The following is a 17297-nucleotide window of genomic DNA, read 5'->3' on the forward strand; positions in this document are numbered from 1 at the left end:
AACCTCAGGGGCCATCCAGTTCAACCCCCTTCTGCCATGCAGAAAAGCACAATTAAAGCACCCCCAACAGATGGCCATCCAGCCTTTGCAATAATAATAATAATGATAATAATAATAATAATAATAATAAGGAGCAACCACAGAGGCCATCCAGTCCAACCCCCTTCTGCCATGCATGAAAAGCACAATCAAAGCACCCCCAACAGATGGTCATCCAGCCATGATGATGATGATGATGATGATGATAAGAGCAGTCCCAGGGGCCATCAAGTCCAACTCCCTTCTGCCATGCAGGAAAAGCACAATCAAAGCACCCCCAACAATAGCAGCAGAAACCCCAGGGGCCATCCAGTTCAACCCCCTTCTGCCATGAAGAAAAACACAATTAAAGCACCCCCAACAGATAGCCATCCAGCCTTTGCAATATTAATAATATTAATATTAATAATAATAATAATAATAATGATGATGATGATGATGATGATAATAATAATAATAATAATAATAGGAGCAGCCACAGGGGCCATCCAGTCCAACCCCCTTCTGCTATGCAGGAAAAGCACAATCAAAGCACCCCCAACAGATGGCCATCCAGCCATGATGATGATGATGATAAGAGCAGTCCCAGGGGCCATCAAGTCCAACTCCCTTCTGCCATGCAGGAAAAGCACAATCAAAGCACCCCCAACAATAGCAGCAGAAACCCCAGGGGCCATCCAGTTCAACCCCCTTCTGCCATGAAGAAAAGCACAATTAAAGCACCCCCAACAGATAGCCATCCAGCCTTTGCAATATTAATAATATTAATAATAATGATAGTAATAATAGTAATAATAATAATAGGAGCAGTCACAGGGGCCATCCAGTCCAACCCCTTTCTGCCATGCAGGAAAAGCACAATCAAAGCACCCCCAACGGATGGCCATCCAGCCATAATAATAATGATAATGATAAGAGCAGCCCCAGGGGGCATCAAGTCCAACTGCCTTCTGCCATGCAGGAATAGCACAATCAAGGCACCCCCAACAGACAGCCATCTAGTCTTTGTAATAATAATAATAATAATAATAATAATAATAATAATAATAATAATAATAGGAGCAACCCCAGGGGCCATCCAGTCCAACACCCTTTTGCAATACAACCTTCATTTGTTGAATAACAAAGTTTATGGAGTATAACAACTACTTTGAAAATAAGGACCACATAATTAAACAGCAAATAATGCTTTCAAACCAGGAACATTTTTTTTTCAAATTTTGTTATATAGTGTTATCCCTGATGTCATGGACAGGTATTCCCCACTCTTGGTGTTGAAGGTGCATTGTGGCTGCTGACCTTCCTTTCCTCTTGCCCCAACAGTTATGCCCAACAAGCTCTCGGTATCTGCGGCTGCTTCTCCCTCGGTCACAAAGCCCCCATTCCAAGGCCGTGGGCCTGCCGCTGCCACCCCATTGCCAGTGACGCTCCTGGAGAGCCAAGACCTTCAGCTCACCTGTGCAGTGACAAGTGAGACCCGCCAGCACACCCATCTCTCAGTTTCCTTTGGCTTTTCCACCTCCGTGGATCTTCGGACACAGCAGGAGGTGATCGGGGTCCGGAGAGATTTTGCTGTGGAGCCCGGGGAACGTTTTGCTGAGCGTCACAGAACCCGAGAGCTGTCTGTAGACAAGGTGGGCGACCGGCAGTACCGGATGGCGTTGGGTTGGCTAAGGCCACAAGATGCTGGCGTGTACCACTGCACAGCCGGAGAGTGGATCCAAGACCCTGACGGCAGCTGGACACAAATTACTACGAAACAGATAGCGCTGGCACAAGTCTCCATCCAAACCATAGGTGAGTCTTTCACAGAATCATAGAACCTCAGAGTTGGAAAGGATCCCAAAGGCTATCTAGTCCAACTTTCTTCTGTCATGCAGGGGTCTACAACTGCCATAGAATCATGGAGTTGCGAAAGACCCCATGGGCCATGTAGTCAGGCCTTTCTGCTTTAGAGGAATAATAACCAAAGTATTCCCAAGAGCCTCTGTTGGAAAACCTCCGGAGAAGGAATGTTCTGTCATGTGCTGGGCCTGTAAAGAATTGCCTTTAAAATAGGACGTGCAACTTGAGCCAGGGCCCCCCGAAGAGAAGTTCTCAAGGATTTTCCATCACAAATGGTCTTTAGATGGCTTGTGAAGTATAACAAAATCCTTTATTAATGAACAATCAAACAGAAACTTCTCTTGTCTTCAATAAAGTTAAACAAATGCTTCCAGGCCTTTATGCAACTGGTGGCTTCCTAATCATGTCCACGAGGGACAGGCAATTGTCTTCAATAACTGTTTCTTTACTTTAAAGGAAAATCTTTTTAACTTCTCCCAGGCTGACTGTAATCTAAGCCTTACTGATGTGGGCTCCGCTACCGGGTCGAACTGCGTCTCGAGCACCGAGTGGACCTACCAGTAAGGCCAGTAGATTCTCCAGCTGGAGTTCTTTGGTCTTCCAAACTGTTTACGCTCCGAAATTCCTCAAAGCTTTAGGGCTGCTTCCCTGGAAATCTTTGGATGCTCTTAAGACTGTTCTCCCCCGGAAAGTTTTAAGGGTTGAAGCTTTTGTACAGGAGAAGCTTGTACACATCCTCTAAATTAGCTTTCCTTGCTGAGACTAACTAAAAATGGCTCCCTTCCCTTCCCAATTTCCCTCAACAAGGGGCGGAACCAAAACTTAACAGTGATGGACAGGTGACTTGCCCTACGACTGCAACCAAAGGAAGCCACCTTTCTGCAGAATCCCTGAAACCTTGGACTGCAAGCAAACATTGAATACAAAGCAAATAAAGTTGGAGCTCCTGGTACAGCCGTACCAACACAAAGAGTCTACCACACTCTGAAGTCTGATCTAGACACTATACTCCTATTGATGCAGTCTATAATCATATTGGCTTTTTAAGTTGCAGCGTCACACTGTTGACTCACGTTCAGCTTGTGGACTACAAAGTCTCTTAGATTGCTTTTTGATATACTGTTGTCAAGCCAAGTCTCAGCCATCTATATAAATAAAAATGTAATGTTTGTTTGTGGGATTAACAGAACTCAAAAAACACTAGACGAATTGACACCAAATTTAAACACAATACACCTATCAAGCCAATGAGTGACCATCACTCCTAAAAACACTGAAAAACACAGCAGAAGAGACTTAAAAAGCCAAAAAATATAAAATACATTGCAATGCATGTGCAAAACCACATATATATATACACACAAACACACAAATATACACAAATATTTACACACACATATACAAATGTACACACACAAAACACATATATACAGACTGGGCCACAGCAACGTGTGGCCGGGCACGGTTAGTCCTACTTCGATTTCTTCTGCCTATGTGTTTCAATTTAGTTCCTTGCATTTCTCCCTGTGGAAATTCATTTTGCTATTTTGGACTCAGCTCTTCAATCTGTAAAGGTCTTTTAAAATTCTGATCCTGTCCTCTGGGTTGTTAGCTACCTTTCCAAATTTGGTGTCATCTACTGGAAATTCCATAATCTATTGGAATTAAGTGTATCACAACTTCAAAACGATCTTGACAGGTTAGAAAGATGATGGGCCAAAACTAACAAAATGAAGTTCAACGGGGATAAATGCAAGATACTCCACTTAGGGAGAAAATGCAAAGATACAGAATGGGGACGATGATGCCTGGCTCGAGAGCAGGATGTGTAAAAAAAAAAGATCTTGGAGTCCTCGTGGACAACAAGTTAAACATGAGCCAACAATGTGATGTGGTGGCAAAAAAAAGCCAATGGGATTTTGGCCTGCATCAATAGGAGCCTAGTGTCTAGATCTAGGGAAGTCATGCTTCCCATGCTCTATTCTGCCTTGGTTAGACCACACCTGGAATATTGTGTCCAATTCTGGGCACCACAATTGAAGAGAGATATTGACAAGCTGGAATGTGTCCAGAGGAGGGCGACTAAAATGATCAAGGGTCTGGAGAACAAGCCCTATGAGGAGCGGCTTAAGAAGCTGGGCATGTTTAGCCTGAAGAAGAGAAGGCTGAGAGGAGATATGATAGCCATGTGAGAGGAAGCCACAGGGAGGAGGGAGCAAGCTTGTTTTCTGCTTCCAAGGAGACTAGGATGCAATGGAACAATGGCTTCAAACTACAAGAAAGGAGATTCCATCTGAACATGAGGAAGAACTTCCTGGCTGTGAGAGCCGTTCAGCAGTGGAACTCTCTGCCCCGGAGCGTAATGGAGGCTCCTTCTTTGGAAGCTTTTAAACAGAGGCTGGATGACCATCTGTCAGGGCTTATTTAAATGCAATATTCCTGCTTCTTGGCAGAATGGGGTTGGACTGGATGGCTCATGAGGTCTCTTCCAACTCTTTGATTCTATGATTCTATGAATCTCCATTTAATATTGCCATTGTCTGTCCTTTTGTTTTCTGCTTCCAGCTAGCCGGCTAGCAGTGTCTGCAAGCCCTCCCAGAGTTGGCATCAGCTCCGGAGAAGCCCTGGAACTCCTTTGCAACATCTCAGGAATTGAGGCTGTCCTTTTACCTCATGTTACCCTCTCAGTCAGCTGGCATCTGGGCAAGGGAACTGCGGACGAAGGACGTCTCGTGGCCCAGCTTGGCGTAGATGGAGCGGTCATCTTGGGCGAGAGCTATGCCAACCGCAACGTGGGCAACCGACATGTGTCTTTACAAAAGTTGGAGTCTCCTGCTGGCTTTTATCAGCTGCGAATAGAGGCGGCCCAGCCAGGGGATGTGGGCACGTACCAGTGTGTGGTGCGGGCATTTGTTCATTCTCCTACTTCACAGTTGCGCGAAGTGGCTAGTGGAAGGTCGGAGGCATTGACGGTGGACATGAAATCAGAAGGTAAATGCTTAAACACAGTGTTAACTTGAGTCCCTGTGTTGGCCAAGGCTGGGTTTATGGGAATCATAGAGTTGGAAGAGACCACAAAGGTCATCCAGTCCAACTCCATTCTACCAAGGCCTTCCCAACCAAGATATCTCAGAAGATATCAGGAGTCCAAAGAAAATGTCAAATCAAAGCATTCATAACAATGTAAACAAGCATGGTAGAATCTTGCCCATTGTTTCTGATTGTACTTTTATTTATCGTGTCATCCGCAACCAGACCATTGTATTACATTTCTAACAGAACAAAACAAACAGATTAAAAAAACACAAATTTTGCATACTTGGTATTCTATTAAATGTCCTTTGACCAGTATCTGGCCACTTGGAGTGCCTCTGGTGTTGCCGCAAGAAGGTCCTCCATTGTGCATGTGGCAGGGCTCAGGGTGCATTGCAGCAGGTGGTCAGTGCTTTGCTCTTCTCCACACTCGCATGTCGTGGTTTCTACTTGTAGCCCCATTTCTTGAGATTGGCTCTGCATCTCGTGGTGCCAGAGCGCAGTCTGTTCAGAGCCTTCCAAGTCGCCCAGTTTTCGGTGTGCCCAGAGGGAAGTCTCTCATTTGGTATCAGACATTGATTGAGGTTCTGGGTTTGAGCCTGCCACTTTTGGACTCTCGCTTGCTGAGGTGTTCCAGCGAGTTTCTCTGTAGATCTAAGAAAACTATTTCTTGATTTAAGTCATTGACGTGCTGGCTGATACACAAACAAGGGATGAGCTGGAGATGTCACTGCCTTGGTCCTTTCACTATTGGCTGCTACTTCCTGGTGGATGTCAGGTGGTGCAATACCGGCTAAGCAGTGCAATTTCTCCAGTGGTGTAGGGCGCAGACACCCTGTGATAATGCGGCATGTCTCATTAAGAGGCACATCCACTGTTTTAGTGTGGTGAGATGTGTTCCACACTGGGCATGCGTACTGAGCAGCAGAGTAGCATAGTGCAAGGGCAGATGTCTTCACTGTGTCTGGTTGTGATCCCTAGGTTGTGCCAGTCAGCTTTTGTATGATATTGTTTCTAGCACCCACTTTTTGCTTGATATTCAGGCAGTGCTTCTTGTAGGTAAGAGCACGGTCCAGAGTGACTCCCAGGTATTTGGGTGCGCTGCAATGCTCCAGTGGGATTCCTTCCCAGGTCATCCTCAGTGCTCGGGATGCTTGTCTGTTCTCAAGGTGAAAGGCACATGTCTGTGTTTTAGATGGATTAGGGATCACTTGGTTTTCCCTGTAATAGGCAGTTAGAGCACCTAGAGCTTCAGAGAGCTTTTTTTCAACCATCTCAAAGCTCCCTGCTTGAGCGGTAATGGCACGGTCATAAGCATAGATGAAACTCTCTGTCCCTTCTGGCAGTGGCTGGTAATTTGTGTAAATGTTGAACATTGATGGAGCGAGCACGCTCCCCTGAAGCAGGCCGTTCTTCTGTTTCTGCCATCTGCTTCTCTGGCCCTGCAACTCAACAAAAAAGCTCCTGTTTTGTAGCAGGTTTTCTATGAGGCGGGTGAGATGGTAGTCCTTTGTGATATTACACATTTTTCTCAGGAGGAGGCGGTGGTTCACAGTTCTAATTGTACTACCCTTCTGTTTTGGGCATCTCCTCCTATGCCCCTTTTATTTCCACAGCTGTGGTTCTTGACGCCACTGCATGGCTTCTCTTCCCCACTATCTACCGGGGGGACATGGCTGACGTGCGATGCAACATCTCGGTGGACTCCATCCAACCTGTCTACCTGGCGCTCAGCTGGTGGGTAGAGCAACACGAAGAGGAGTCGGAGCCTCGTGGCACCATGCTCGCCGCAGTGAGCCGCGAAGGAGTGGCCGACCTTGGGACCCGGCTCTCCGGCGGTGCACTGAGTGTGGACAAGGTCGGGCCGCTCAGCCACCGCCTCCGTCTCCACGGGGTCCAACCCTCGGATGAAGGGAAGTACCACTGTGCCGTGACCGCTTGGGTGCGCTACCCTGACCAGAGTTGGTACAAGGCTGGATCCGTGAAGTCGAATGTTGTCACCGTGTACCCATATGCACTGCGTGAGTCGAGGCTTGGCGGGGAGGGCAGGAATGTGACCTTTTTAAACCGGGGGCCAGTTCACTGTCCCTCAAACTGTTGGAGGGCCGGACTATAGTTTTTTTAAAAAAAAATCAATAAAAAAATTCCTATGCACATTGCAGATATCTTATTTTGCTGTGTGGAAGGGCCCTTCGAGGGGGTTCTTTCTAGCCCTCTTGAGGCAGTAATTCCAGGAGCAGAGAATGGGAAATCTTCCTATTTCTAGTCTGAACAAAATCTGGCTACCAGTATTAAAAAAAACTCTGAAATTATAACTGTAAATAAAGAACAACACTCAAACACAGGAGAACTCCAGACAAGAAACAATCAGGGCCAGCTAATCACCTGTCAACAAAGGATTCTCCCTAAAAACTTTCAGGCTATGAAATGGTAATCGAGGTGGCCAATTGAAACATTCATACCTACCTCCAACAGACAAGAGTTCTTTCTCCCACCCTGGATCTTCCACAATTTTCCTAGTTAAAGACATGAAGTCCAGTCGTGTCTGACTCTGGGGTGTGGTGCTCATCTGCATTTCTAAGTCTAAGAGCCGGCGTTGTCCGTAGACACCTCCAAGGTCATGTGGCCGGCATGACTGCATGGAGCGCCAGGGCAGCCTCCCTTGGCTGGCTCACGCTGCCCATTGGGCCCGATGGGCATCGTGAGCCTGCCAAGGGAGGAGCAACCCCGCACGGCCTACTTGCGTGTAAAGCACCTCGCAAAGTGCTTTACGAGCGAGTAGGCCACGCGGAGCAGCTGCCCTTGGCTGGCTCACGCTGCCCATCAGGCCTGACGGATAGCGTGAGCCTGCCAAGGGAGGGGCACTGTGTGTAGGGGGGGGGCGCTCCTCCTCCGTGGGCCGGATACGTGCCGCAGGCCGTAGTTTGGGGACCCCTGTTCTAAATGGTTCTAAAGTACTTACAAAACTAAAGTTCCGGTGGTGAAAACTAGAGGGCGCTGGTGCTTTGCTTCTACTGTGTTGCTAAAGTTCTGGTGGTGAAAATTTCAGAACTCTAACCAAACTTTCAAAATGTCATTATAAATGGCACTTCCTAATTGGTTCTGTCATAAAAATCGCCAATAATAAAGTAACAACAAATTTTCAAAAGTTTTGTTCGAGTTCTGAAATTTTCACCACCAGAACTTTAGCAACACTGTAGAAGCAAAGCACCAGCGCCCCCTAGTTTTCACCACCAGAACTTAATTTTGTAAGTACTTTAGAACTATTTAGAACCATGGATTGCCCATGCCTAGGAGATACACCAGTGTTTCTCAACCTGGGGGTCGGGACCCCTAAGGGGGTCCTGAAGGGGTGTCAAAGGGGTCGCCAAGGACCATCAGAAAACATAGTATTTTCTGTTGGTCATTGGGATTCTGTGTGAGAAGTTTGACCCAATTCTATTGTTGGTCGAGTTCAGAATGCTCTTTGATTGTAGGTGAACTATAGATCCCAACAACTACAACTCCCAAATGTCAAGGTCTATTTTCCCCAGACTCCACCAGTGTTCACATTTGGGCATATTGAGTATTTGTGTCAAGTTTGGTCCAGATCCATCATTGCATGAATCCACAGCACTCCTCTAGATATAGGTGAACTATAACTCCCAAACTCAAAGTCAATGCCCACCAAACCCTTCCAGTGTTTTCTGTTGGTCATGGGAGTTCTGTGTGCCAAGTTCGGTTTAAATCCATCGCTGGTGGAGTTCAGAATGCTCTTTGATTATAAGTGAACTATAAATCCCAGCAACTACAACTCCCAAATTATAAAATCAATCCTCCCCCCCAACCCCACTAGCATTCACATTTGGGTATATTGGGTATTTGTGCTCAATTTAGTCCAGTGAATGAAAATCCATCCTACATATCGGATATTTACATGACGATTTATAACAGGTATCAAGTAGCAACAAAAATGATATTATGGTTGGGGGTCACCACAACATATGGAACTGCATTAAGGGGTCACGGCATTAGCAAGGTTGTGAACCACTGAGATGCACCTTCTGTCTTGGACCAAGTATGTGGAACTCCATCCCTCTAAAGCCTAGATTTAATTTCCTGGGGTTATATTTCCTAGACCAGGGCTGACAATAGAGCACGTGTGAGAAAGTTGGAATCTCAAGCCTTCTATAGGGGGATGTCCTTTGTGGGTCTCTGCCTTGGCCCCATTGCCTATTTTGACGCTCTTCTCAATCCTTCTCCCTAGCCATGGACACTTTGTTCATCCCACTGCTGGCTGGCGTCTCCAGTGCCATCTTCATGGGGGTCACCATCCTCGTCTCCGTCACCTGCTGCTTCATGAAGAGGCTCCGAAAGAGGTGAAGGCTGCCAGGGAGGAAAGAGGTGAGAAGGAAAGGAAAAAAGCAAGATATTCCGAGGGGGTTGGGTGTCCTGCATGTCACTCAGGGCCTGCCTTAACTTGTGTACTTTGTTATATGTACTTTGCTCCTGGTGGAGAAGCATAAATTCAGAATCATGGAATATCAACAAGAAGAAGAATAACAACAACACTTTATTTATATTCCGCCCTATCTCCCCGAGGGGACTCAGAGCAGATTATAGCATATATACAAACACAGGCAAACATTCAATGCCTTGATACAATGAGACAGACAAAGGCAAAGGCTTCCCCTTTCACCTCCAGCTTTTAGAGGTGGTGCTCAACTCTGACTCTGGGAGAGATGTTGATCTCCATTTCCAAGCTGAGGAGCCTGTATTGTCCATAGATGCCTCTTAGTTGTATGGCCGGCATGACTGCTTGGAGTGCCTGTTTGCCTTCCTGACGAGGAGGTACCTATTGATCTACTCACATTTGCATGCTTTCAAACTGCTAGGTCGGCAGGAGCTAGGGCTAACAGCAGGATCACCCTGTCCCACAGATCTGAACTGCCAACCTTCAGGTCAGCAGTTCAGCAGGACAAGGATTTAACCCATTGCACCACTGCAGCCCTCTCTAATAGAGCTAGTAGAGACCACATGGGCCATCTAGCTCAACCCCTGTCATGGAAGGGGGTTTTTTTTGTATGTATCAGGAGCAACTTGAGAAACTGCAAGTCACTTCTGGTCTGAGAGAATTAGCTGTCTGCAAGGATGTTACCCAGGGGATGCCTGGCTTCAGACCTGGTCACGGCACCGAGACGGCTTTTGTCGCCTTGATGGATGACCTCCGCAGGGAGCTGGACAGGGGGAGTGTGACTCTGTTGGTCCTCTTGGACATCGCAGCGGCTTTCGATACCATCGATCATGGTATCCTTCTGGGATGACTCTCCGGGATGAGTCTTGGAGGTATGGCGCTGGCATGGCTCCGGTCCTTCCTGGAGGGTCATTCCCAGATGTTGAAGCTGGGAGACACCTGCTCGGACCCCTGGCTTTTGACCTGTGGGGTCCCACAAGGCTCCATTCTGTCTCCAATGCTTTTTAACATCTACATGAAACCGCTGGGAGAGGTCATCCAGAGTTTTGGAGTTGGGTGCCATCTCTATGCAGATGACACGCAACTCTACTACTCTTTCCCACCTAATTCCAAGGAAGCCCCTCGGGTGCTGGACGAGTGCCTGACCGCTGTGGCTGTCTGGATGAGGACGAACAAGCTGAAGATCAATCCCGACAAGACAGAGGTCCTCCTGGTAGATCGTAAACCAGATCGGGGTATAGGGTGGCAACCTGTGTTGGGCGGGGTTGCACTCCCCCTGAAGCTACAGGTCCGCAGCTTGGGTGTCCTCCTGGACTCAGCACTTACGCTTGAAGCTCAGGCGTCGGTGGTGGCCGGGAGGGCCTTTGCACAACTAAGACTCGTGCGCCAACTGCGACCGTACCTCGTGAAGGGGGATCTGGCCAGGGTGGTCCATGCCTTAGTCACCTCCAGATTGGACTACTGTAATGTACTCTACGTGGGGCTGCCCTTGAAAATGGCCCGGAAATTTCAATTGGTTCAACGGGCAGCTGCCAGGTTGTTAACTGGTGCTCCTTACAGGGAGTGCTCAACCCTCCTGTTTAAGGAGCTCCATTGGCTGCCGTTCATTTTCCGGTCCCAATTCAAGGTGCAGGTTCTTACCTACAAAGCCCTAAACAGTTTGGGACCCGCCTACCTTCATGACCGTATTTCAGTATATGAACCCACACGATGTCTTCAATCATCTGGAGAGGCCCTGCTTGCACTCCCACCTGCATCGCAGGTGCGATTTGTGGGGACGAGAGAGAGGGCCTTCGCAGTGGTGGCCCTTCAACTCTGGAGCTTACTCCCCAAGGACAACAGGCATGTCCCAACTATGGCAGTCTTTAGGAGGAGCCTGAAAACGTGGTTGTTCCAGTGTGCCTTCCCAGAATAAGGGAACTCCAAGCAATATGTCCCTAAATGCACTTTATCAATGATCTAGGATTGTCTGCATGCCCATCCCTCTCCAAAAACTCTATCCTAGTTATATATTTCACCTGGTCATGCTCAGCATTATTTTTAACATTTTTCATTATTACATTTGGCCCAGCCATAGGTTTTTAAGCGTTGTCGTACTATTGTTAATGTTTACTTCTTGATTTTTGTTTATGAGTTTCATTTTATTGTTTTGTATTGCTGTTGTTGTTGTTTTTGCTGATGTATTGTGGGCTCGGCCTCATGTAAGCCGCACCGAGTCCCTTGGGGAGATAGTAGCGGGGTACAAATAAAGTATTATTATTATTATTATTATGTTTGATAATTCTTGTGGGAGGCTTCTCTCATGTCCCCGCATGGGGAGCTGGAGATGATAGAGGGAGCTCGACCCACTCTTCCCGGATTCGAACTGCTGAGCTTTTGATCAGCAGTCCTGGCGGCACAAGGGTTTAACCCAGGGGTCCTCAAACTACAGCTCGCGGGCCACTTCCAGCCCGCCAAGGGCACTTATCCGGCTCGTGGAGGAGGAGCGCCCCCCCCCCCCCCACATAGTGCCCCTCCCTTGGCTGGCTCAGGCTATCCGTCAGGCCTGATGGGCAGCGTGAGCCAGCCAAGGGAAGCTGTTCCACGTGGCCTACTTGCGCGTAAAGCACCTTGCGAGGTGCTTTACACGCGAGTAGGCCAAGCGGTGCTGCTCCTTCCTTGGCAAGCTCACGCTGCCCATCGGGCCCGATAAGCAGCATGAGCCAGCCAAGGGCAGCTGCTACGCGCTGACTACCCACGCGTAAAGCACCTCGCGGGGTGCTTTATGCGCGAGTAGGCCGCGCGGGGCTGCTTCTCCCTTGGCAGGCTCACGCTGCCCATCGAGCCTGATGGGCAGCGTGAGCTTGCCAAGGAAGGAAGCCACATGACCTTGGAGGTGTCTACGGACAACGCTGGCTCTTCGACTTAGAAATGCAGATGAGCACCACAACCCAGAGTCAGACACAACTGGACTTCATGTCAGAGGAAAACCTTTAACTAGGAAAATTGTAGAAGATTCAGGGTGGGAGAAAGAACTCTTGTCTGTTGGAGGTAAGTATGAATGTTTCAATTGGCCACCTGGATTACCATTTCATAGCCTGATAGTTTTTAGGGAGAATCCTTTGTTGAGAGGTGATTAACTGGCCCTGATTGTTTCTTGTCTGGAGTTCCCCTGTGTTTGAGTGTTGAGGGCTAGAAAGGACCCCCTCTAAGGGCCCTTCCACACAGCCAAATAAGGTATGTGCAATGTGCAGAGGAATTTTTAATTGATTTTTTTTATAGTCCGGCCCTCCAACGGTCTGAGGGACAGTGAACTGGCCCCCGGTTTAAAAAGTTTGAGGACCCCTGGTTTAACCGATTGCGCCATTGGAGGCGTCATGCAGTAAAAGCACAATCAAAGGCTGATACAAGAGTGTTTACATGGATCGGTCCTGTCTCTCCCTTCCAAACCCACTCTTCTGTTGCAGGTTCTTCATCCATCTTCATTGCTTGTCCCGTTCAATCGTTGTGATGATCTGCGGTCCATTCTCTCTGTGTCGGCAAGCAGCTGGGGCAGGAAACCCCCTTTATCGTCAGCCGTCCTGCATTGGTATCACTTTCTGTGGACTGAACACATGGTTGCAGCATTGCACTCTGTTTCCCAACAACTCTTGGATGTGGTTCCTTTTGGTTCCAACTCAGATTGCTTTCCAATTTGTTTCTGTACCAATGTACTATCCTTTTTTTTCCCAACTGGCACACATGTTCGTTTGCACATGTCACAAGAACCACTTCATCCAACCACTGCTAGGAACCTATTCCAAGGAGGATACTCATCCTCACAACTTTTTGTTTTGACTTTCCGTTTACTAAAACCTGTTCCAAGGAGGAGACTCATCCTCACAACCTTTTGTTTTGACTTTCTGTTTACTAAAACCATGGCCAAACCTCAACTCATCTCAACCTCTCATCTGATTTTGGGCAAAAAGAGAGACTAAAGCTTTGGATGAGAGGCCGCGAGGAAAGTGTCTACAGAAATGCTGCTGCCTCGACAGCAGGGTTGGGACTTAAAATGGAGCTGTCTTCCCAGGTTCCTTTGCTGAGGGTATCCAGGCTCAGTTTCCAGTGGCATCGTTGGGATGGGCAATGGAGAAGAACCCTGTTTGGATATCGTCCAGTGGAAGTTGACAATGCCAGGGTAAAATACAAGGGTGTCTTCCCACATTGTCTGACTTGGAGAGCCAAAGCATCCTCTCTGCTGTCTGATGGATGCTCCTAATACATAAGTTAATGCCACTGTTCTTGCTCACCAGCCATGTTGTTCCATAAGTTTCAGTCACATCCAGAATGGGATTCCTTTTCACTGAAGGACAAAATGAATACAAATCTCTGGGAAAACAAACTGGAAGGAGGCGTCAAAGCCATTGGGGGTAGTTGTCCTGCACTGCAGAATGGGTGGGGAAGAGGGGAGGGAAGGAACCTTCATTGGTGACAAATGAACTGCTGGGAGGGAACTCAAAGTCAAACTCTTTGGCTTTGTTTTGTTGGAGTTGTGGATTGGAGAATCTGCTTGCTAGAAGGAAACCTTAGGGCTGAGCACAGAAGTCATAACAACCAGATTTGGCATCGACCAAGGCTGGTTTCTCCCCAGGCGAGGAAGTTTATTTACAGCTTTTATATTCCGCCCTTCTCACCCCGCAGGGGACTCAGGGCGGATCACAGTGTACACATATATGGCAAACATTCAATGCCAATTTTTGACATATAAACATATACAGACATACACAGAGGCTATATTTAACTTTTTCTGGCCGCCAGGAGAGCTGTCGCTTTCATCGTCCATCTGCGACACTGATGAAGCACTTCCGCATTCCCCGCATGCTTCCCCACTGGAATGATTTGCTGGAGTCTTCTTTATGGCCTCATAGGTAAAGGTAAAGGTAGTCCCCTGACATTAAGTCCAGTCATGTCTGACTGGGGTGTGGTGCTCATCTCCATTTCTAAGCCGAAGAGCCAGCGTTGTCCATAGACACCTCCAAGGTCATGTGGCTGGCATGACTGCATGGAGCACCGTTACCTTCCCGCCGGAGCGGTACCTATTGATCTACTCACATTTGCATGTTTTCGAACTGCTAGGATGGCAGAAGCTAGGGCTGACAGCGGAAGCTCACGCCGCTCCCCGGAATCGAACCTGCGACCTTTCGATCAACAAGCTCAGCAGCTCAGTGCTTTAAACCACTGCGCCACCGGGGGCTCCAATACAGACATACACAGAGGCTACATTTAACTTTTTCTGGCCGCCAGGGGAGCTGTCGCTTTCATCGTCCATTTGCGACGCTTATGAAGCACTTCCGCATTCCCCGCATGCTTCCCCGCTGGAATGCTTTGCCGGAGTCTTCTTTCTGGCCTCATAAATCAGTTAATTTAGCCTCCCTACACTTTAAGGTGGTACCTTATTTTCCTACTTGACAGATTCAACTGTCTTTCGCGTTGCAAAGGTCGACAACAGGTTACACACAATTGGTTGGAAACCCACTCCAACCTGGGCTGGCTTCAAACTCATGACCTTTTTGGTCAGAGTGATCTTAATGCAGCTGACACTCAGCCAGCTGCGCCACAATCCCGGTGCAGATCTGCACAGAACAGAACCTTTACAAGAATTGTGTTGTTGAAGGCTTTCATGGCTGGAATCACTAGGTTGCTGTGAGTCTTCTGGGCCGTATGGCCATGTTCCAGAAGCATTCGCTCCTGACATTTTCCCCACATCTTTGGCAGACATCCTCAAAGGTTTTGAGGTCTGTTGGATACTAGGCAAGTGAGGTTTATATATCTGTGGAATGATGTCCAGAGTGGGAGAAAGAACTTTTTTTTTACTGTTTCAGCAATTTTATTCTGGGTGTGATGAGGACTTAAATTTTGTTGAAAGCAGCTACATCCATTGGGTTGTTGTAGGTTTTTTCGGGCTATATGGCCATGGTTTAGAGGCATTCTCTCCTGACGTTTTGCCTTCATCTATGGCAAGCATCCTCACAGGTAGTGAGGTCTGTTGGAACTAGGAAAAAGGGTTTATATATCTGTGGAATGAACAGGGCGGGACAAAGGACTCTGGTCTGCTGGAGCTAGATGTGAATGTTTCAACTGACCACCTTGATTAGCATATAATGGCCTGACAGTGCCTAGAGCAAAATTCATTATTCCACAGACATATAAATGCCACTTGCCTAGTTTCCAACAGATCTCACAACCTCAGAGGATTCCTGCCATAGATGTGGGTGAAACGTCAGGAGATAATGCTTCTGGAACATGGCCATACAGGCTGGAAAACTCACAGCAACCCAGACAAAATTCTTTCTCTCACACTGGACATCATTCCACAGATATATAAACCTCACTTGCGTAGTTTCCAACAGGCCTCATAACCTCTGAGGATGCCTGCCATAGATGTGGGTGAAACATCAGGAGGGAATGCTTCTGAAACATGGCCATACAGGCTGGAAAACTCACAGCAATCCAGACAGGAGTATTTCTCCCACACTGGACATCATTCCACAGATATATAAACCTCACTTGCCTAGTTTCCAACAGGCCTCACAACCTCTGAGGATGCCTGCCGTAGATGTGGGTGAAACGTCAGGCGAGAATGCTTCTGGAACATGGCCATACAGGCTGGAAAACTCACAGCAATCCAGACAGGAGTATTTCCCCCACACTGGACATCATTCCACAGATATATAAACCTCACTTGCCTAGTTTCCAACAGGCCTCACAACCTCTGAGGATGCCTGCCATAGATGTGGGTGAAACGTCAGGAGAGAATGCTTCTGAAACATGGCCATACAGGCTGGAAAACTCACAGCAATCCAGACGGGAGTATTTCTCCCACACTGGACATCATTCCACAGATATATAAACCTCACTTGCCTAGTTTCCAACAGGCCTCACAACCTCTGAGGATGCCTGCCATAGATGTGGGTGAAACGTCAGGAGAGAATGCTTCTGAAACATGGCCATACAGGCTGGAAAACTCATAGCAACCCAGACAAAAGTCTTTCTCCCACCCTGGACATTCCACAGATATATAAACCCCACTTGCCTAGTTTCCAACAGACCTAACAACCTGTAAGGATGCCTGCCATGGATGTGGGCAAAATGTCAGGAGAGAATGCTTTACGAGAATTGTTCATATGTATTTTTGTACACGCTTGCTGAGCGCTAACAGAGTTGAATTTGTAATGGTAGGACTACCCCGAACGTTAAAATTCTGCCACAAGGCATCAAAATCCTCCAAAAAGCCAAGCCTTTAAAAGGGCCATTATTCAGTGTGGAAAGAGAGATATATTTTTAGATCTGATGGGCTCAGCAGGGAAAGGGAGGGAGTAAAAAAAGAGGGTGAGATCCAGATCAAGGAGCTGGTTGAGGATGTGAGATGGGATCCAATATGACAGGCTGCCTTTGCCAGCCTATGGCAGAATACATTGTGGAAGAAGGCTTTTATATGTGTGTGTATGTGGAAGGGGAGAAGATGCCATTATGATGAACGGGGGGGGGGGGGGGACTTTGCCAGGCTGTAAACAGTGGTCAAAAGAATGCAATCACTTGAAACATCCCAAGGGTTTAGAGTCAAAATTCAGTAATTTTAATGCAACAGAGTGTAATTTTGATTAAAAAAAATATTGCAGCCAGCACAGACTCAAGTGTTTCTTAATGCTCACATTTGTTGCACTCCAGGCCTGGAAACACCTATCACCACCGCACCACACAAGACCTATGACCACCGCACCACTCCATCCATGTTCAACATCTACACAAATGACCAGCCACTGCCAGAAGGGACAAAGAGTTTCATCTATGCTGATGATCATGCCATCACCGCTCAAGCAGGGAGCTTTGAGATGGTAGAACAGAAGCTCTCCGAAGCTCTAGGTGCTCTTTCTGCCTATTACAGGGAAACCCAACTGTAATCCATCTA

At 47.5% G+C, this 17297-nt stretch overlaps 1 protein-coding gene across 1 annotated transcript in view; it reads left to right on the forward strand.

Moving 5' to 3' along the window:
* Nucleotides 1-17010, forward strand: part of IGSF8 (immunoglobulin superfamily member 8) — a 34302-nt gene extending 17292 nt beyond the window's left edge. The window contains exons 3-7 of the mRNA XM_060758136.2: nt 1363-1836; nt 4450-4875; nt 6534-6938; nt 9164-9300; nt 12817-17010. Of these exons, the coding sequence (XP_060614119.2) occupies nt 1363-1836; nt 4450-4875; nt 6534-6938; nt 9164-9279 (1421 nt within the window). The 3' untranslated portion in view covers nt 9280-9300; nt 12817-17010. The remainder of the gene's footprint in view (nt 1-1362; nt 1837-4449; nt 4876-6533; nt 6939-9163; nt 9301-12816) is intronic.
* The last annotated feature ends 287 nt before the right edge of the window (nt 17011-17297 follow it).

This window comes from Anolis sagrei, chromosome 12 (genome assembly GCF_037176765.1).
Source record: "Anolis sagrei isolate rAnoSag1 chromosome 12, rAnoSag1.mat, whole genome shotgun sequence".
In the NCBI taxonomy this organism is placed as follows: domain Eukaryota; kingdom Metazoa; phylum Chordata; class Lepidosauria; order Squamata; family Dactyloidae; genus Anolis; species Anolis sagrei.